General features: G+C 33.4%; 4 protein-coding genes across 4 annotated transcripts in view; 3 read left to right on the top strand and 1 right to left on the bottom strand.

The window, feature by feature from the left end:
* LOC105168228 (40S ribosomal protein S20-2-like) lies at window positions 5,931-8,415 on the top strand. The gene is made up of 4 exons (XM_011088221.2): window positions 5,931-6,075; window positions 6,175-6,324; window positions 7,099-7,212; window positions 7,933-8,415. Exons 2-4 carry the CDS (start codon window positions 6,213-6,215, stop codon window positions 8,073-8,075), a joined length of 369 nt encoding a protein of 122 aa, XP_011086523.1. The 5' UTR covers window positions 5,931-6,075; window positions 6,175-6,212; the 3' UTR covers window positions 8,076-8,415.
* LOC105168227 (DEAD-box ATP-dependent RNA helicase 21) lies at window positions 9,068-11,772 on the top strand. Its single transcript, XM_011088219.2, has one exon. It carries the CDS (start codon window positions 9,166-9,168, stop codon window positions 11,326-11,328), a length of 2,163 nt encoding a protein of 720 aa, XP_011086521.1. The 5' UTR covers window positions 9,068-9,165; the 3' UTR covers window positions 11,329-11,772.
* On the bottom strand, window positions 12,885-14,009 carry LOC105168226 (MLP-like protein 423). The gene is made up of 2 exons (XM_011088218.2): window positions 13,801-14,009; window positions 12,885-13,392 (listed from the first exon to the last, which is right to left on the bottom strand). The coding sequence occupies exons 1-2, from the start codon at window positions 13,979-13,981 to the stop codon at window positions 13,112-13,114; spliced, it is 462 nt and encodes a 153-aa protein (XP_011086520.1). The 5' UTR covers window positions 13,982-14,009; the 3' UTR covers window positions 12,885-13,111.
* The window catches only part of LOC105168225 (probable serine/threonine-protein kinase PBL28), a gene marked incomplete in the record, with an annotated part of 3,255 nt that continues 674 nt past the window's right edge, over window positions 18,322-20,902 (top strand). Inside the window, 5 exon segments of the mRNA XM_020695841.1 lie at window positions 18,322-18,671; window positions 18,779-18,963; window positions 19,149-19,347; window positions 19,431-19,594; window positions 19,700-19,804. Of these exon segments, the coding sequence (XP_020551500.1) occupies window positions 18,602-18,671; window positions 18,779-18,963; window positions 19,149-19,347; window positions 19,431-19,594; window positions 19,700-19,804 (723 nt within the window).

Here is a 20,902-nt window from a genome sequence, read left to right as displayed (position 1 = left end):
GCTTAGTATATAATTTCCTCTTGTATTGTAGTGTTTTTTTTTCTTTTTTTGGTTCACAAGGTTTGTGTATATTAGTGATTGTCACAAGAATAATTATGACTTCTTAATTTTTATGATTAAAAGTTAAAAATTCATAGTGAATATTAATTAATTACGATTATACAATGATTAGTAGTTGTTGTTGTCTGCAAGTGAAGTCAAAATATTAATTGTAGTAAAAAATTATAATAAATATTAATTAGTTATGATAAAAAAAAAAAACTTAAATTTTCGTATTTATTTTGTTTGAGTATAACAAATGATATTGGTTTACTATGACTTTGTTATCTCAACCTATAAACTAATCAAATTAATATTCTTTCAGGGATTACTCACTTCAACTTTTATAAGATACCCAAAACAAGAAATTGGAATTCCTCCTCCACTCCAACCACTTCATGTCAGAATTGGAAAAATTATATTTTTGGGCTTATATGATGGGGTTTTTTTGTTAATTTAATTTGATTTATTAGGGAGAATTATTATTTTGGTTTCTATATTTAATCATTTATTCAGTTTTGATCTTCAATTTTTTTAGTTTGACAATATTAATCCTCAAATTGACACTTTTTTTTTTATAATTTTGATCCTTGCCATTAGATTTTCCGTTAGAATTGACGGAGTCAGCATTGGAGGGGAAAAAAACCCTCTTTTTTTCCACTTTCAAGCTTGGATGCTTCATGAAATTGAATAGAAACATAAATTTTTACTCTTTTTTTTTTCAAGTTTGAAGGTGTACTTGAGAGATAAATGGGAAAAGAAAATTCCCCATTCTTAAATTCCTCAAAAGCCTAGTCTTTATTCTTTTGCAATTGTGGATTTTAACATTCATTTTTAACATCATGAACTCCTCGCAATTGAGGTAGAAAAATTCATGTTTGTCCAAATCATGATTACAGTTTGATGGTTTTTACACTTTGGGGATTTGGGCCTAAAAACTTAAAAATTTCAAATGAGTTTTGAAGAAAAATAAGGAAAATTAGTTTAATTTAGTGAATAACAAAAAGTTATTAGTGAATTTTGAGGAAATCAAGCTAAGGGTCCTTTGGGAAAGAATGGAACTTGAAAAAAAATGAGAGAATAAAGCACAAGTTGTTAAAAAATGATTAGATTGTGGACTACTATTGTCAAACCCGATAATTTGAGAACCAAAACTGAATAAGTGATTGAGTTTAGGGACCAAAATTATAATTCTTCCTATTTTTCCATATCATTTTTGCCTCACGTGCACATTACATGACATATTTCTGTCAATTCTAATGCCAAATCTAACTGTAGGGACCAAAACTGTTAAAAAAATGTCAATTTGGGAACTAATCTTATCAAGTCTGAAAGTTTAGGGACCAAAATTAAATAACTGATTAAGTATAGGGACCAAAATCTTTTTTTTTTTTTCAGATTTTTCAAATTATATTCTATAAATTGAAAATTTTCTAAATGCTAGCCCCACGTACATTTTTCGTCCAATAATTAATAGAAAATGCTAACGCCTTTGTTAATTATGTACTACAAAAAAGGCGAGATTTGGTGAGGGTTTGGGAACGATTTTTTCTTTTTTTGGTATTTGAAATGGTTTAGAGGATACCCAACTTATTTAGAACGAATTTTGGAATGATTTTGGAATGGTTCGAAAAACTTAGGAAGGGTTCAGGCAAAATCGTTCCTATTTGGGACGGGAACTGTAACACTCTATATAAATAATTCCTAATATTGAATTTGTCAATATATATATTTAGTGAATTGGAACAGTTTTCGAGGAATTTGCAACGGCTACATTGTTTTTGTTGGGAAACTTTTGGAATAATCTTTATAATACTCGTGCCTGAATTTTGAAACTATTTTTACTTGTATTGGTGATAAATATAGAAACCGTCTTTCTTAGTTTGGAACACGTATGTGAAACTGAAATAGCAATGGTATTTGGAACGATTAGTGCAATTTAGGAACAAGTGTTTAGAACTGTTTTAGTAACGGTATTTGGAATGGTCATTTATTTAAATATTTAACATTTTCATACCATTACTAAAATTGTTCCTAATTTTTTTACAATTTCTTTATAGTTTTATAATTTATTTATAATTTATACTTTAAAAATATATTTAATAAATTTGAATAAATAAATATTTAAATTAATTTAATCAATTTTTAATTAATTATATTTATAAATTTAATTAATTGAATAAATATAATATAATGAAATGTAATAAACATTATGAAACATGAATAATTAAGAAAAAATATTATGTTAATATGAAAAATTATCTAATTACAAATATGAAAAAAAAAAATCTAAGACCTAATCTAACCCCTCATCGTCAGCGAGGACCATATCGTCCTGGTTTGAGGACGTGGATTTGTCGGAGGCGGTGTTGCGGTCGAGGAGAAGACCCACATCTCTCCCATCATGGTCATCATCGTTTTGAAGCAACTGAGGCGGTCCTCCATGGCCAGGTTTGGCGGTGGCGGTGGCGGTATCAATGGGGGTGACAATACCAAGGCCGAATACTCGGTCCTTGTTCTTGCCCCCGACTACAGCCAGCCATATCTGCTGCTCTGTCATTGCTACTGAAGTCTCTGAATTGGCAGGGGCATCATGGTCCTTGGTCGTAGGCTGAGGTTGATGATCCTTTGATAGCTTCTGGAACGTCTCCTGCAAAACAAATAAAATTATTAGTACTTTTCTCCAAGAATTAATTTTAATAAAAAAAAATATTAATAATCTAACTACTTACCGCCACCTCCTCCTCCCTCGGCCCGCTCCAGCTGCTATCCTCTTTTTTTTTGTAGCACCTCTCAATTAATCCCATCTTACTTGGCTTTAGGAACAATTTTTTTTATCGTTGAAATATAGCCGTTGTATTTCATTTGGAACAGTTTAGTTTACTAAATAAATAATACAAGAAAAATCATTTCAATTTGTACCGGGTTTTGGAACTGTTTTTGAAATACATTACTTCTTAAATAAAACAAATAATTTGGAATAATTTTTGGCATAATTGATTAAAAGTGTTCCAAATTCGTTCCAAATTATCATCTTTTGAACCTCAGTTTGGAATATATTTTCTTATTGTCATCTTTCGGATATCCATTGTCACACATATAGGAACGATCACCGCAAAACCATTCCTAATTCTAATATTTTCAAATAGAGTTCCAACCACTAACCATTACTATTTTGGAACGACTTTTGGGACAATTTTTGTAATTATTTTTTTGAAACTCATTTTGGAACGGTTTGACCATCCCAAAATTATAATCCAAGAAAAATATGGATCATGATGTCATTTATTAATATTCATTCTTTATGTATTCTAAAGTCCATTCCAATATGGAAGAGGATTTGGAATGATTGTCCTAACCGTGCCAAATCCCACCTTTTTTGTTTTAGTGATGGATGAAAATACACGTTAGGACTAAAACTAAAAAAAATAATTTAAGAATAAATAATGATGGATGAAAATACACGTGATGACTAAAATTAAAAAAAAAAAAATTCTGAATAATATGATAAAATCGTAACAAATGAGATTAAATTAAAAAGAAATATTAAAATATAAAACTAAAAATGCTATTTCTCCCAAGAATTACATATGTTCTCAATATTAAAAGAGCTGCGTGCAAAGGCTATAATTCCTAAAAAGCATTTTTATTGCAAGATAAAACCGCCCCCACATCGGTGACACTTTTTGGCTAGAAAACTGAACTGGGGTGCAAGTTGCACGGAGAGAGATTTTTTAGGGTGCAAAGTGCCATTTCTTTTATTTAGATAAATTTCATAAAGCCCCTAGTATTTTAAAAAATAACTAAAAATCCTTATATATTAAAAAAAATAGGAAAAACGGCTCATATTCTTCAAAATAATGCATATTATCCCCTTCTGTCAGTTGTCAACTTGTCATTAGGGTGCAGAGTACAACTAGCCTTTACGCATATCATATATTAGTAAATTGTGACACGTTTTATATGTGTGCAACTTCTATAAATATAATTTAAATAAAATATTTATAAAAATTTATTATTTAATAAAAAAATATATAAAATAATAAATTAATATTAAATTTATAAAAAATAGTGACAGAAAAATAAATGATAATTAAAAAAAAATAACTATTGAAAGATAGTTGGGGGTGTGGATAGTTAGATGGGTGAGTGGCAAGTTGAATAATAAATGAATTAATTAAATTAAATTTTAAAATTGACACATCAAAATAATTGAGATATCAATTCACTCATTTTTAATTATATATATAGTATAGATAACTCAAAATAAATACAATGATGCAACACACAATTAATCAACTAGTGAGGTCTGAACAAAAAATGGTACATGAATTTCAAATCTGAATTTTGCACTTGAATTTCAAACCAAAGATATTGAGCTTATAATATGCTCTATCCTTACTAACTTGGTTGGCCTAAAGAACAAGTAAGTCAGCCTACAATAAGAATGATACGTCACACAAGTTGCTGATGTATGTTATGACATGTTATACTAAAAAAGCTCCAACTAATTCCAAGTGACTCGGCCAAAATCAACTCTTCAAGCAGTAGGCAACTGATTTTCGCATTTTTAAATTGACCTCTTCAAAAGGTCATAGCTCTTTCCAGATAAGTCCAAATTCTGAACCAATTTTTTTGTTATTTAGCTAGCTTCTGCATATTGCTTAACGGTGTATGATTTTTTCCTAACCGCTTATCGAATCTTGCTTTATTGATGCCTATAAATTGACACTCTTTACAGTTATATTGGTACCACAACATCTCATACTCTCACTCTCCTCCACTCTCGATTTTAGCTACTTTGGAGGTCATTTTTTATACTCCACACGAACTTTAGCACTTCATCATCATATTCAATCATTATTTTCATATTATTCCAAGTTTTTTTATTTATTTATTCAGTAAAATTTTTATTAACTTGTGCATTAGAATACTAATATTTATTTTGCAAATTAGTCCCAATTTGATCTTAGAATTTCATCTATTTTTTTTTAACTATTATAGCGCTGCTGGACTTCAATAACATTAATTAATATATCAATTATTATAGTTGTCGGTGATAGAGACCAAGACATAATTGAAATTGACTTAAAGAAAAAAAAATAGTTAGATTTTAGGGGCAATTACATCTTACTCCTTTAAAGTTTGGTGTAATTAGACCCCCTATAGTTTAAAAAATTACATCTAGCAAACTTAACGTTTATTTTCTTCCAAAAAATAGATCCCTCTTTAGTCAAAATTTACCAAATTGACTTAATAATGACTTACTGCATGATAAATAAATATTTTGATCAAACACCATTATACATCTTTACTTTTATAAGGATAGTTTGGTTAGAAGAGATTTATTGGACTTACAATAAGTTTGTATAAGTCAATCGAAGGGTAAATATAATTTTTTTTCCATTTTTTTGTTAATTTCCCATAAATATTAATTAATGGAGAAATTTATTTGTTGGACATGCAATAAGTTAATAGTAAGTCAATCAAGATTAAATATGAATTTTGTTTCTTTCTTTATTATTAATATCCCATAAATGTCGATTAATAGAGAAATTTATTTATTAAATAAAAATAAATATTAAAAATACTAAATATAATTTCTCGAATTATAAGAAATATACTTTAACTTATCAAAACATATTGGAGAGCAGTGTAATCATTCCTAATTTTAAAAATTAGGGCCCCTTCAATCATTTGAAGCCCAGCTTTTGAGCAATGAATGGAATTCATGACCATAGAGTTATAAATTTGAATAAATAATAATTTTCGATATACATTGTAATATTAATTATTGATTAATATAGATAATTAATTATTAATGATTGAAAATCATGTAATTAAGAAAAGAAGGGAAAGAAAGAAGCATAGCCCAATTGGTAGTATTAAGGCCCAGAACTCAGGGGATCTATTGGGCTCCACTATTCGCTTCCTAGGTTTATAAACTGATTTCACTCCCTGAGAAGTGGTTGAAGCGGAAGGACTAACTGTTTTCCAAGCTCCACCACCGCCGCCGCCCTCTTCTCTCTTCCTCCGGTACGAATTTATCTTCGAAATTGAAAGTATTGAAAAGTCTGTTTTGATTTCATTGAGGAGAAAAAGGGGGTTTTGTTTTTCACTCTGTTTATTTTTCAGATTTATTTTGGTTACACGGATTGGAAAAAACGAAAACAATGGCGTACGCAGCGATGAAGCCGACGAAGCCGGGTTTAGAGGAGTCCCAGGAGCAGATTCACAAGATTCGTATCACACTGTCCTCAAAGAACGTGAAGAATTTGGAGAAAGGTAGGCTGATCTTGGATGCGCTTCCAGTATTTCATTGTGCTGTATTAACTGTTTACTTTCTGCAAGTTGTGCTTTTTATTGAGTATGGTATGTCTATGGTGTTTTCTTCGGCCGTTTCTAGTATGATGTGTTTGATCGTATTAGTGTGCGTTCGTTGTTTCACTTCTTTCAAGTTATTGACAGTTTTAAAAGGTATTCATCAAGTACCGATTATTGTTTACTGGTGCAAAATTGAACAAGTTAATAGGGAAAGTGCTCAAGTGTCTGCAACAGTTTAATTGGTGTTTTGCTACACAGATATGAAATCAGTTGGTTTCTACTTTGAGTTGCAGCTTAAGAATTCTAAGCCTATTCCCCTTAACTTTTACTGAACGTTTTTGCTTGTATAACTGTGGTGTGTGTGTGTGTGGAGTAACTATTGTTTGAATGGTTCTTGTTTTCTGTAAATCTCTTTTTTTTACTTCAGGCAACAAAGGAAGGGAAATCAGTTGAGTTTACACTAGAACACAGTACTTAAAATGTCACTTCCTTTAGACAATGTTCGTTGGAGTATTGGTTTCATTCTTGTGTGGTTGATGAAAAAGTTATTGCTTTCATTTTTTGGGTGTTTTATTAATCCAATGGGAAGCAGTGTTTCTATTGACTGTATGAGCTCTGATGCTTGAGGATCAATATATCCACTTTTTAGTCTTCATAGTTATATGGATTCAAGTGATTGTGATCTTCTCTTCTTTGGTAGGTTTTAGCCAATGTTGACTTGAGTGTTGTTTACAGTATGTGCTGACTTGGTTCGTGGTGCCAAGGACAAAAGGCTCAGGGTCAAGGGACCAGTGAGAATGCCAACTAAGGTTCTTCACATCACTACTAGGAAGTCTCCTTGTGGTGAAGGTAAGTTCTGTCACAAATGATGTAAATTTGTTTTTCATGCTTTTGGATTATGTGAATCTACAGGACGAGGTTCCTATGTATGGTTAGTGTAGTCGATTTGATAGTGATATTTCTCACATTGTCTTATTGTGTTTATCTTGTTTATTTGAAGTTCTGTCTGTTTTAATTCACTAGAATTTAGTATATGTTATCTTGTAGAGAGCGAAATCTCTTTATTGGTGAATTCTTAAGTTGAAATGATCAGTCCTCTGATGGGTCCATGATACTACTGTACCAATACGCTGTAGAGGCATCTTTTGTATATTTATTGAACAGCGACTTTTTTTCAAGTTTTTATTGCATCGTAGCTTGTATTATCTGAAATTACTAGGAAATTATCTAATGGTGTATGTGCTTGTATATGTAGTTCTGTGGGTAAATTGATTATTCATGCATTGTAATTGTGGTGCTACTATTACTGCTATAGAAATTTGTATATAAGATCCGGTGAATAATCTTAAGAAAGACAAAGTCTCTTGTGTTCCCTTATTTTGTTCCTAAAAGAAACTTGCCAATATTTTCAAATTTGCATGACAAGTGATATTCTTGGTATTAAACCATGTGTGCCTTAATATACACAAGTTTCATCTCTTTTGATTTTTTTTTCTTGGGAATATCTTTTCTGCACATGAGCTGCTTATTGATCCAAAATATTTTACCTTTTTGGATTTTGTTTCTTAGGTACAAATACTTGGGATAGGTTTGAACTCAGGGTTCACAAGCGCGTGATTGACCTTTTCAGTTCCCCAGATGTTGTTAAGCAGATCACTTCAATTACTATAGAACCTGGTGTGGAAGTTGAAGTTACCATAGCAGATTCTTAGACATCAATGATGGCACGCTATTTGAGCTTTTATTGATTGAGTTCAACCTCGAACTGATGAACCAAGACTTCTGCAGAGGTTCTCATAGGAGTTCCTTTTTTATATTTACAATTTTGGATGTCAAAGACTATTTTAGTAAGGAAATGTGGGTATTTGTTGATTTCTGTTGAAAGCATATTACTTTCGAATGTTGAGATATGAGCTTCATTTTATGTGATGACCATAGGTAATTAGGAGTCCACTGTTGCAGGGATCACTATGAAACTGCCAATATGTCTAAAACTTTGCCATCAGATACAGAGGTTTGCTATCCGAAATGGAGGACGTTAAATTAAAATCATTTATGGATATACAATTCTTGGATCGTTTTATTTGTTGAAATGTGTTTGGGTTAGTAGTCTATCCCAGTTCAGGTACCCCCATGTCACCGTGGTGTGGGGCTCAGAGGAAAGATCAGCATACATTTTTGAAATCCTTCTTACCTTCTATTCTAAATTATTTCCAAACATCTATTGCCTGGGCACCAGGTCGAGACAACCTCATTACGAGTCTATGATCAGAGGCAATTGTTCCCTTAAGGAAGTTAAACCTTAACTATGAGAGCGCCAAAATCAGATCAAGTGAGTACCATAATCATGACCAAGAATATGGTGATTGTACTGAATCACTTCCCTTTGAAATTAGATTTTTTTTTTTTGGTGGCAATAAAAATACGGAATCATTTCATAGTCACCATTTTTACAATTTATCTATTTGTATCTTTTACTATATAATAATGGGAAGACAAGTTTGCATAATACTTCTTCATTGGGAGTGGATGAACACACTAGTTGCTTTCTATTGACCGACCAAAAATCTCTGAATTTAAAAGAATAGGAGGTTAGATTTCTTGGTAGTACAAGATATACATGAAACTGGGCCATGACTGGGGTGAGTGAGTCTGGGCCTGAGCCCATTCTACGAAATTTAAAGGATATATCAGCAGCAGCCCAGAGTAGAGCTGTTTGTCATTTTTCGTTTGCATCCCCTCCTGCAATCTCCCAAGCGATCCCAAATTCTTGCAGAACCCTAAATTTCCAATTCCCGAGAAATGAAGAGGGCATCGGAGGACGTCGTAGACAAAGTGGATGGAGCTAAGAAGCCTGTATTTCTCACGAAAGAGGAACGTCAAAAGCTTGCCCTCCAACGCCGCCAGGAAGAAGTAGCCCAGCAGAAACGACGCGCCGAGCTTCTTCTCCAGGCTAATAATGGTCAGGATTCTAAACCCCACTCCTCGGCTGAAAGAGACCGTGAACGAGACAGAGACCGCGACCGGGACCGGGACCGGGACCGGGACCGCGATACTGAGCGTCGGAACCGGGACAGGGACAGGGAGCGGGAAAGGGAAAGGGAAAGGGAGAGGGAACGGGAGCGGGAGCGGGAGCGTGATTCCGAACGTCGGAACCGTGAGAAAGAACGTGAGGATGAGCAGAGGGCGCGGGATCGTGCCCGCGTGGAGAAACTGGCCGAGAGGGAGCGTGAAATTGAGCTTGCTGCTATAAAGGAGCAGTATTTGGGTTCCAAGAAACCTAAGAAGAGGGTGATTAAGCCAAGTGAGAAATTTCGATTCTCCTTTGATTGGGAGAATACTGAGGACACCTCTCGTGACATGAACTCCCTCTACCAAAACCCACACGAGGCTCGGCTCCTCTTTGGCCGAGGCTTCCGAGCTGGAATGGACCGTAGGGAGCAGAAAAAACTTGCTGCCAAGAATGAGAAGGAGCTTCGTGATGAGATTCGCAAGAAGGAAGGCGTCGAGGAGACTCACGAGGAAGCTGCTGCGCAGAAGAAGAAGGAGCAGGCGGCTGAAAAGTATGATACCTTTGATATGAGGGTGGATCGTCATTGGTCTGAGAAGAAGCTTGAGGAAATGACTGAGAGGGACTGGAGAATTTTCAGGGAAGATTTTAACATTTCTTACAAGGGTTCCAGGATTCCTCGCCCCATGAGGAGCTGGGCTGAGAGCAAGTTGGGTCCGGAGTTGCTGAAGGCTGTTGAGAGGGCTGGCTACAAGACTCCATCGCCCATTCAGATGGCTGCCATCCCTCTTGGCCTACAGCAGCGTGATGTGATTGGTATTGCCGAGACAGGTTCAGGTAAAACTGCTGCTTTTGTTCTTCCTATGTTGACTTACATAACTAGACTTCCTCCTATAAGTGAGGAGAATGAAGCTGAAGGCCCCTATGCTGTTGTGATGGCACCTACAAGAGAGCTTGCACAGCAGATTGAGGATGAGACTGTAAAATTTGCTCATTATTTGGGAATAAAGGTTGTGTCCATTGTTGGTGGGCAATCCATAGAAGAACAAGGCTTTAGGATTAGGCAGGGTTGTGAGGTTGTCATTGCTACACCAGGACGACTTCTTGATTGTTTGGAGAGGAGGTATGCGGTTCTTAACCAGTGCAATTATGTTGTTCTTGATGAGGCTGACCGTATGATTGATATGGGTTTTGAACCACAAGTTGTTGGTGTATTAGATGCAATGCCTTCGAGCAACTTGAAACCAGAGAATGAAGATGAAGAGCTTGATGAGAAAAGGATTTACAGAACCACTTATATGTTTAGTGCTACTATGCCGCCTGCTGTGGAGAGGTTGGCAAGGAAGTACTTGAGAAATCCAGTTGTCGTCAATATTGGCACTGCAGGAAAGGCAACTGATCTTATTACCCAACATGTTATTATGACGAAGGAGAATGATAAAATGGATAGATTGAAGAGATTGCTAGATGAACTAGGTGATAAGACAGCTATTGTGTTTGTTAACACTAAGAAAGTTGCTGACAATGTTGCTAAAACTTTGGATAAAGAGGGTTACCGTGTAACTACATTGCATGGTGGGAAGTCTCAAGAACAGAGAGAAATAAGCCTTGAAGGTTTTAGGACAAAGAGATATAATGTGTTGGTTGCAACTGATGTTGCTGGACGAGGTATTGATATACCTGATGTGGCACATGTCATCAACTATGACATGCCTGGTAACATTGAAGCATACACTCATCGTATTGGAAGAACAGGTCGTGCTGGGAAGACTGGTGTGGCTACAACATTCTTGACTCTGCATGATACAGAAGTCTTCTATGATCTCAAGCAAATGCTAATGCAAAGCAACAGTCCTGTCCCCCCAGAGCTTGCGAGACATGAGGCGTCAAAGTTTAAGCCCGGGTCAATTCCGGATAGACCACCCAGGCGGAATGACACAGTGTTTGCTCATTGATAATGAAAGATTGATGAATTTCTTCTTTGCAACATTTTGAGGGTCCCCAAATTAAGCAGGCCAAAAAGTGGTTGAAATTAGAGAGACAAGTGCTGAAAAGACCATCTTGGGTGTGGGAAATCGCTCTAGCAGTTAGATTTGGTGTAACTCCCATGCTTTTGAACCTCCTTAGTTTACAAGTGAATCCTTCCATCTTGTGTTGCATATGTGTAATTTGACCTGTCCTTATTGTACCTTTAGTCTGTCGCCTATTAGATGTTTCACTAAGGCCACTTTATTTGATGGATACAAAATGTATGAAGTTTATTTTATATGAATGGTCGATATTTTAGGTTATTACTGCACGGTATTTGGGAAGGTAGTCTTTCCAAATGTTCTTGATCAACTATTTTCTGTTACTCTGGACTAGCTGAACAATGATATAACTCAAGAATAGCTTTCTGATGCTTTTGTTTTGACCTTTGATTCATTTGGTGCTGCTTGTATGTTTGGTTTAAGATTTGGGTATTTGTTTTTATGGATGGGGATTGACATGTAATATGCATATGTAAGAGGATCTTAGTGCCATTCTACTTTCAATGTCTGAAAAGCAAGTGCCCAAAATTCGAAGTGGGTGTATATGCGCAAACTGCAGTTTGATGGTTCCAGATAACGGAGATAATATTTGCATGTAATTGATTTGCATCCTCAGTGATCATGTTTTCTGCATTCCAAAATCCCCAGCGACCAAGTATGTTGGTAGGCGAACTTCTTGCTGTTCATATGCCTATGCACTGTTTCTGCATTCTTGTACAGGTGTGCTCTGGAAGATAGATCTCTTTGTGATGTGTGCTTCATTTGAAGATTTTTATTGGTTATTTTTGTCGTGGGCACTATCAGGTGCTCGTAGCTAAAGTCACATTCAGTGCAGATATTAGTCATTTGATGAGATGTTTGATCGTCCTTTTTCTGGTTCTTTATATAAAGTGCTTTTCTTTGATTTTGGGGGATAGGGATAAGGGCGTGTATTTAGTTTTTAATATGTTCGGTTTTGTATCTGATATTAGTGTAAGATAAATCACACTGAACTATGTGTTCTATAAACATATTCCGGAAATGTTTTTGGTTGTTGGATAATGCAAAAATGAAAACCAACAGCCAATTTGTCTCTTCATTGCAAGTTGCGTTCTGTACGGATGGCAAAAATATCTAGTTTAGAGCGAATTTTTCAAGTCTTGAAACTTTTTTTTTTCTGTAGCGAGTCAAAAATTGAAACTTGTAATCTGCTTATATTGTGAAATGGGATATAATTTGGTTTGGAGTCCAATTTGCGGTATCAAATCCTGTGTCGGATTTAGGAAAAGTTGCTCTAGACCGATGTATGCTAACGGGGGAAGCCAGATTACTACGGGAATCGATCTATGCTAGTGGGGGCAGCAATCTGGCCACTAGAGGAATCGATGGATTACTCAATTCATTGAGATATTAATGTAATCCTGTTAAGAAAAAAGAAAAAAAGCTAGTTCATTGAGATATTAATGTAATCCTGGTAAGAAAAAGAAAAAAAGGACTAGCTGTTGGTTCTTGAGAAAACCTTCAATTCAGGAGTTTTTACAGTCAAATTATTCATATACTTGCAAAAACATATTGTACTAACTTCAAATTTTGAGCCATTAACACAGGCCATCTCTCCTCAAATACAATTATTAGCTAGTTAAGATTCCTTGATCTCTCAGAGATTAAGGATTTTCGTTTATTGAGGTAAGTAGATAAAAAGCAATTAACCACAAGTACATGTTCGCATTCAGACAGCTCCAAGTCCAAGAATGTAAGCATCCAAATCCTGGAAATTCTTGATGGCAAAATCCCGGACGAGGTCTGGATTGGGGACTTCTTCACTTGCCTTTTCAAACTCACATGACCATTTCACCCAACTTCCTTCATCCTTGGGGCTCACACTCAGATGGGCCTTGAAGTTCTTGTAGTATTTCAATATATCTCCACCTATCACACTGTAGCTCAGCATTTTCTTACCTTCATCCACCACTTCAATCTTCTCTTTTGTGCTTGAAATTGCTGACAATCCTGCATCAACCACCCATTTAAACTCCATCTCTTTTCACTACAAACAAAATGTAATGAGCCGTAGCATAATTGACGAAGCTCATCCCTACCACAAACGACGTTATAGGATCAAACGTAACATGATCTGTAGGGCATTTGAGGATATTACCATGACTATGTATCTTAATCCTCATAAAAAAATTCTTGTATTTTATTCTAATCAAGAAAAGAAATGCGTCATATATACAACAAATCTAATACAGTTGCAGCGTTTCTAGCATATCGTCTTATGCACAATTTCTTTATCATTAATTATTCTTAGTAGCAATAATTATCATTATACCAAAACGACGAAAATCATTAACAAAAATTCTCATCACTTGTTACACCCTTGTGTGTGTGTGTGTGTGAGTTAATGTGATTAGGTACCTGGAGGGTACTTAATGAGACGGACGGAAGCGACGGATTTTCCATCGCCTTCGAGGATCTCAATGCTCTCGTACTCCTTGGGCAAAGCTTTGGGGAAGAGAGTGGTGGATTCTCTTATGCTCTCCCACACCTTTTCTGGGCTGGATTTCATCTCAAACTCTACTTCAAGCTTTGACGCCATTGAGTGATGGTGGTTTAGAGCTCTCGCAGACCACCTATATTTATAGACCTATTTGCTTCGGTTTTTGGCTGACAGATAGCCGTCTCGTTTTGCCATGTAACATGTACGTGCCAACTACATTGTGCTGCAACATTAATGCCATCAAATACTGTAGTAGTTCAGTAATTAAAGTCGAACGTTGTGACATAAGATCATGTGAAGACGTTCAGCATTTACACTACATGTATGCTCATGTCCCACCAATTTAAGTTACCGTGTAATTGAATTGATTAATTTATATTTAAAAAAGTAATTTCAAATGATTTTGTATCAATGGATTTTAAAATCTATCATCATCCAACGAAATATAATTCAGAATTAGAATTAAAGGATTATAAATCCAAAATTATCCATCAATTCAAATAAAGCACCTTGCAAGAACCAATTAGTTGTCCAGATTCAGATGCAATTATCTTGATGGGGATTGGTGGGCATCAGTCTTGTTTTTCTATTTTAGGACGAAATAAAAGTTGGTATTTAATGAAAAGAATACTTGACATTTAGAAGTCATGGGTTCAAACTCCGCCTAATGCGTAGGATGTTGTTTCTACTTAATAGTGGGTGGTGTTTCTATTATAATAATAGTCTTTGGTTAGATTCAGTATAGTGTACTTGATATTATTGATTGGAGTACGATTATTGTAATAATTTGTTAGATATTAATATCCAACATGAATGATTGTAATCAATTTATTTCAATTAATAATAATTCATCGCTATTACTTCAAAAACCAACCAGACATTTAAAATATTTATTATGGTAGTAAGTTTTATGGGTGTTTATCTTAACTTTTCATTTAATGGAGGCCGAGCGCATATCTGCAATGCAATGGGTGCATTATATGTGCTCTTTGACTATTGGATTATAAATTACGGAAAATTCTTATTCAAATTAGTTTCTGAATCTTTTTATTGAACTGATTAAATCACATAATAAATATAATTATATTAACTATATCAGTTATTATTTTTTATGAATCATATATTAATAACATATTAAATATAATATATTTATTATAATTATATAATTAATTCAAATTTAATCTGAATTAAAATTTGTAGGGTGATATCACCTCATCAATGTATTCAAGTTGGTGTGAGAAATAGGTGGAATTAATTACCTCTGCTGGGCATTTAATATAAGCATGCATATATATTATCCATGGTGGAAAATGCAGAGATGTAGTTGGAAATCATAAAGGCTATTTGCCCATTTACTTTTTATTATTAGGACGGATAAGCGCCTTCGATTTTTTCATAGGGAGCCATCATCGCATCGATCAGTTATCCCAATATTTATTAATTTTATATTATGGGAGTTCAAAATTTTATCTCGATACAAATCACTATTTTTTTCCTTTTGAGTTATTCAACTCAGACAATTCACGTAAATATATTATAATTAATAGAGGGGTTTTTTCTTCTTTATTTTTTTTTAATTTTGACACCTAAATAAATTCACAAAGTAAATGGAGCCTCAAAAGATATTTAATCCGTTTGAAAATTTTTGTTATGATTCTGTATTTCATTTTATTTATCTTTGTCATTATTTTTTTTAAAAAATATTTTTTTTAATATATAGTTGGCCTTTTATTAAGTGAAAGAAATACAAAATTAAAAAGAAAGTACGTACTCTGTACTTTTAGTACGTATATCTATATCAAATATATAATTGAACACAAAATTAGAGTAAAAAATTTATACTGAATTTTACTATGTACCCCTCAGATACGGGTTTTTTTTTTTTTTTTAACTATAGAAATTATGGTCCCATGTTAGAGATAAAACTAATTTATTTAGAGACTGTCTACGGAGCTCTGGAAAAATACTTTTCAATTTTTTACTTTGAAAAAGAACTCCTGAGGTATTCAAAATGTCAATTTTTGTTTCTAGAACTACTACAAAAAGCACTTTTAAGTCGAAAAATTAGAAGCAGTTTGGAGGTACTTCAAGCAGCTTTAATTTATTTTTTAAATAAATTCAATTTTTTTAAATTACTTTTACCTCGTTATAATAGTTTTAATTTGATTCTGTTCATTTTAATTTATTTACATTTAAAATTTTTATATTTTATTTTTTGCATTATCTGATATTATTCATATATCATAAAAAAATATAAGTTAAATTTCTATGTTAATTAAGAAAATATATATCTTGTGCAATTATGCAAGTCTATTTATTATGTATCAACGAATAATTATCTATATGACATTATGGAGAGCACATCGTTGGTATCTCTCTTATTTTTTGTTTGCTTTTTTACTTTTTCCCCCACTCATTAATTTTTACATTTTCTCAACTATCTTCAAGTGGTAAAAACTATTTCTTAATTAGTTATTTATCTTTTAATTAATATTTTTTCTTTTTTCTACTTCTTAATATTTTTTATCATAATTATTTTATATAAATATTTTTTATGCAATAAATTTTTTTATTAAATAATTTTTAATTATTATAAATTTTTTGTGCACACACATCCGATGTGCTACATCTAACTAGTATTACATAATGAGAGCATTATTATTTTACATATGAGATATACTTATTGACATAAAATTTATTATTATTGAGAAAAAAATGATTATGTTATCAGAAGACAAGAAAAATATTAGTAAAAATAGTATATTTTTTAACGCATGGATAAAATAATTTTTAATCAACTAAACTTATTAAAAATATTTTTTTCCCCAAACGCCATCCAATTTGCTTTTATTTATTTTATTATCTTTTATAAATGCTACCCACTTTACTTCTGTTTACATTTTTCAAATTTTTCTACAAAAAAAACAAAAAAATGCTTCTTTGAAAGTAGAAGTTTTTACAAACACTGCGATATCACATTGCATCTCAAACTACCAAAAGTATATTTTTTAACTCCCTTTTAACAAAGAAAATAATATATTTTTTTAACTTACCCTTCTTTTATATATATATATTTGGAAAATCCATTTAAGTTTTATTTGCATATAATACTATAAAATAATTAATTTACACGTAAGCATTTAATCAAATTGCATATTCAATTTACTATACAAGCAATAATTCAAGAAATTAATTTCATTCCTAATTATCATATCATAAAACATAACAGACTAAAATGGAAACAGCTAAAATAACTTTGCCTTGTTTTATGCAAAAAAAAAACATAAATAAATTAGGTGGCTTCAACTCTAATCACTTGCAACAATCAACACAAATTTCAAACACGGTAATAAGTACCTTTTAAATTACTTAATAGAGTAAATTACAACGATTTTCTTTAAAATTTGGTATAATACAAAGACTCCTTATTGTTTGAAAATTTACTACTATTACCTTGATTTTAACGGGGTTCTAACAATTAGCTCAATTCATTAGTCTCCGTTTAGTTTTCATCTATTTTATGTGGTGAACTAATTAAAATGCGCTTCGGACTAAGAATTATAATTTTATTTATTTTTAATTTTTTTATGAACTAAGTGAATAATTTTTTTTATAATTTATCATCCACCTCATTCTATTTTTTTATAATATTTCTTTAAAAAAAAATACAGCAATGCTAAAATTGACAATTCTAAACCTCCATGCAGAGATTTCGTAATTTCATCAAATATGAGAAATATTTATAATTTTTAAAAAACGACATGACATTCATAATTTTACCAAACTTGAGGGGAGCGCGTCGCAATTTAGCCTACTTAATATACATCAACACAATCCTATCCATCCTTACCAATTGAGCCAAACGTGTATTTCCATGTGTTGCTTCTGTAAAGACATTGCACCACAAAATTTGCTATACAATCAGCTTACCGATACTATGAATCGAAACAGATATTATAATTATAAATTTAAAAAATTAAGCACAAGCATTGACTGTGCAGATGTCGCAATGGGCTAATTTTCCTGTTCTTCCCCCTGTTGATATTGCACAGTTTAGACTCCTGTATATCAACAAACTACACAGTGTTGAAAAATCAAGAATTACGTAACCAGCTCTTTACTTGGAAGATAACTAGCTATAATCATCATCTAGAGCAGCAGAATTGATGAACAAACATAAGTTTCTTTCAAGAACAACCACAGAAACAATGAAAATAACCCATCAACCCAACCCCCGTCGTTTCTCTATCAAAAATTATGCCACAAGAATGAGCAGATTGTCTTTCCTTTTCAAACATACAGAGAATATACCCCACAACCACAAGCTGCAGTGCATCTCATTAAAGGTAAGCAAGAAATACCACATACCACACCTACAACAGCTTTTTCTTATTCTTCAAGTGAGAAAAACTGGTTGTTGGAACTAAGTATGCATTAAGCTAACTTCCTCACTTGCTTTATACGTACTCCTATCAGGATTCTCCTTCTACTTACCATTATAATCTCCTTTCAGTTTATACTTATGCCAATCTCAAGTTTCTCCATATACTCCTATCAACTTTCGATAATTTTTCCGTTATTCTACCATCAGAGTAGGTTCTTGGAATACCCTGTAGTCTTTTTCATGCTGTGATATGTATAGAGATTGATATTCTGTCTGGTATTAATGATCCTATGTTGTAATCACAATCAATTTGGTTTACAAGAAAAGCAAGAACAATGCCTTTCGGGTTAGTCTCTGCCTGGAACAAACGAAGGAGAAGCAAGTCTGAGGATCAGATGAATCCTTGTATTTTTCTATTTCTTAATCTGATTCTCAAACTTTATGTTCCTTCTAGTTCTAAGATCTTATTTCTTGAAAAAAAAAAATTAAAAATATATACATCTGCTTTTCAGGGTTATACAAACCTGTGGAATGCTGGCAAATTGAGTACAGAGATCCACCAGCGAAGAGACGAAATGCATCAGCAGTATTTACACTGAAAGAAATGGAAGAGGCGACGTGTTCTTTCAGTGATGAAAATCTGCTTGGGAAGGGAGGATTTGGTCGAGTATATAAAGGCACCCTAAAGTCTGGGGAGGTATGTCTCTAACTTTAACAAGCACATTCTTCATTTTATCTCAAAAATCACTGCCACACATGGACTTCGTGAAGGTTGCTTTGCTTTCATGTTTATCCACAGAATAATGTTGTTTCAATGTTTAACTTCTATGTACCCCACAAACAAGAAGAGTACACTTGAACAATTTTGCACCAAATTTACAGGTTGTGGCAATCAAGAAAATGGAACTACCACCATTCAAAGAAGCAGAAGGAGAGAGAGAGTTTCGGGTGGAGGTTGATATATTGAGCAGGTTGGACCATCCAAACCTCGTAAACCTGATAGGATACTGTGCGGATAGGAAGCAAAGATTTCTGGTATATGAATATATGCACAAAGGGAACCTGCAAGATCACTTAAATGGTTGGTTATTTAACAGCCAATGTTTCTGAAAATTCTTTCATTTATTACATTTGATCCCCGGATGTCTAAAAATGATGTCTCAGGGATTGGAGAAGTAAAGATGGATTGGCAGTTGAGGCTCAAAGTGGCTCTTGGAGCAGCAAGAGGACTCGCATACCTCCATTCTAGTTCAGATGTTGGAATTCCTATCGTTCATAGAGACTTCAAATCCACAAACATTCTTCTTGATGATAACTATGAAGCAAAGGTAAGAAAAAGTAACTTACACTCCCAACATTTTTAGCACTGTAGCCAATATGAGAGCTGTTTCTATAAGCATATGAAAACATATCATGAGAAGCTCTACAAGCAGATATCAGACTTTGGACTAGCGAAGTTAATGCCAGAAGGTCAGGAAACTTGTATGACAGCAACAGTGCTTGGCACCTTTGGCTACTTCGATCCAGAGTATACCTTGGTAAGGCTCTTTCTGTGATTAAAGGACGAAATGCAATTTCCTCTAGAAATAAACATGGCTTGTTTCTTGTTTCCAAAATTGTAAAGCAGAAACTAAATGAAGAAGACAAATAATTTCCATGAATAGGAATCATAATATAAATTAGTTCTGCTGTATGTGCAACGACTCTTCAGATTAATACTGATAGCATATACATAGGGTAATAGAGATAAGAATTATGACTTGGATAATTGAGAAGATACGAGTATGAAGTAAGAATGCAAGAATCATCATAAGCAAATATATGTCAAGTACATCTTAGTGAAACTGTAAGGTTGCACTTTATGAAGGTAAACAACAGACAATTTACATAGATTTTATATTTGTCATGTTTCCTCCCTAATCCAATTCAAAAAATAAATACATCCATACAGAAAGAGAGAACCTACTAGAGTATTGAATTTATGTTAGCTGATTAACTGATTAGTCTAGGAACAGCCGCGGCTCTTGGTCAAAAGTAATATAAAGTTTTTAATTGGATGATAAAGTTGACATCACAGATTAACCAAGATAAGAATGAAGCTAGTATAGCCACAATATAATTACAGAGCACATAATCAAGGCATTCACAGTGCCAGAATCTACCCCTAGATGACTTCTTTGGCCTACAAAATTTATGGAACCTTTGTTAGATTAGAGTGCATTTTCAAAGATCAGATTCAGAGACAACAGAACTAGGATATCTTGCTTGCAACTTGTTCATTAAGCAAGAAGATGATGTAAATCACTTGAAATGGATCCTAAGTGGATTCTATAATTAAGTGGACTTTGTTGAACCCGCCATATTAATAGATCTATTGTGCCCATCTAGTAAATTCTTGGAGTTCGTTATTCTAACATAGACCTTCTATAAAAGACTGGAGGAGGACATTCCTCTTGCTTTCTTTTTATGTTCTTTTCTTGAGATAGGAATTTGAAAATAAGAAAGAGATGGTCAATTTCTAATTTTAATTTATTAAATGGCAAGAGGGACTGAGCAATGGATATGTCTACCTTGGCAACAGACTGGGAAACTCACTCTACAGAGTGATGTATATGCATTTGGAGTTGTTTTACTCG

Source organism: Sesamum indicum, linkage group LG8, assembly GCF_000512975.1.
Source record: "Sesamum indicum cultivar Zhongzhi No. 13 linkage group LG8, S_indicum_v1.0, whole genome shotgun sequence".
Lineage (NCBI taxonomy): Eukaryota > Viridiplantae > Streptophyta > Magnoliopsida > Lamiales > Pedaliaceae > Sesamum > Sesamum indicum.
Note: the sequence above shows the minus strand (reverse complement) of the source record. Positions and strands in the feature narration are given on the sequence as shown.

Coding starts and splice junctions, on each gene's coding strand:
- LOC105168228 (XM_011088221.2), top strand. CDS start 6,213: ATGGCGTACGCAGCGATGAAGCCGACGAAGCCGGGTTTAGAGGAGTCC. Junction 6,325..7,098: donor CGTGAAGAATTTGGAGAAAG/GTAGGCTGATCT, acceptor TGTTGTTTACAG/TATGTGCTGACTTGGTTCGT. Junction 7,213..7,932: donor GAAGTCTCCTTGTGGTGAAG/GTAAGTTCTGTC, acceptor TTTGTTTCTTAG/GTACAAATACTTGGGATAGG.
- LOC105168227 (XM_011088219.2), top strand. CDS start 9,166: ATGAAGAGGGCATCGGAGGACGTCGTAGACAAAGTGGATGGAGCTAAG.
- LOC105168226 (XM_011088218.2), bottom strand. CDS start 13,981: ATGGCGTCAAAGCTTGAAGTAGAGTTTGAGATGAAATCCAGCCCAGAA. Junction 13,393..13,800: donor TCTCATTAAGTACCCTCCAG/GTACCTAATCAC, acceptor TGGTTGATGCAG/GATTGTCAGCAATTTCAAGC.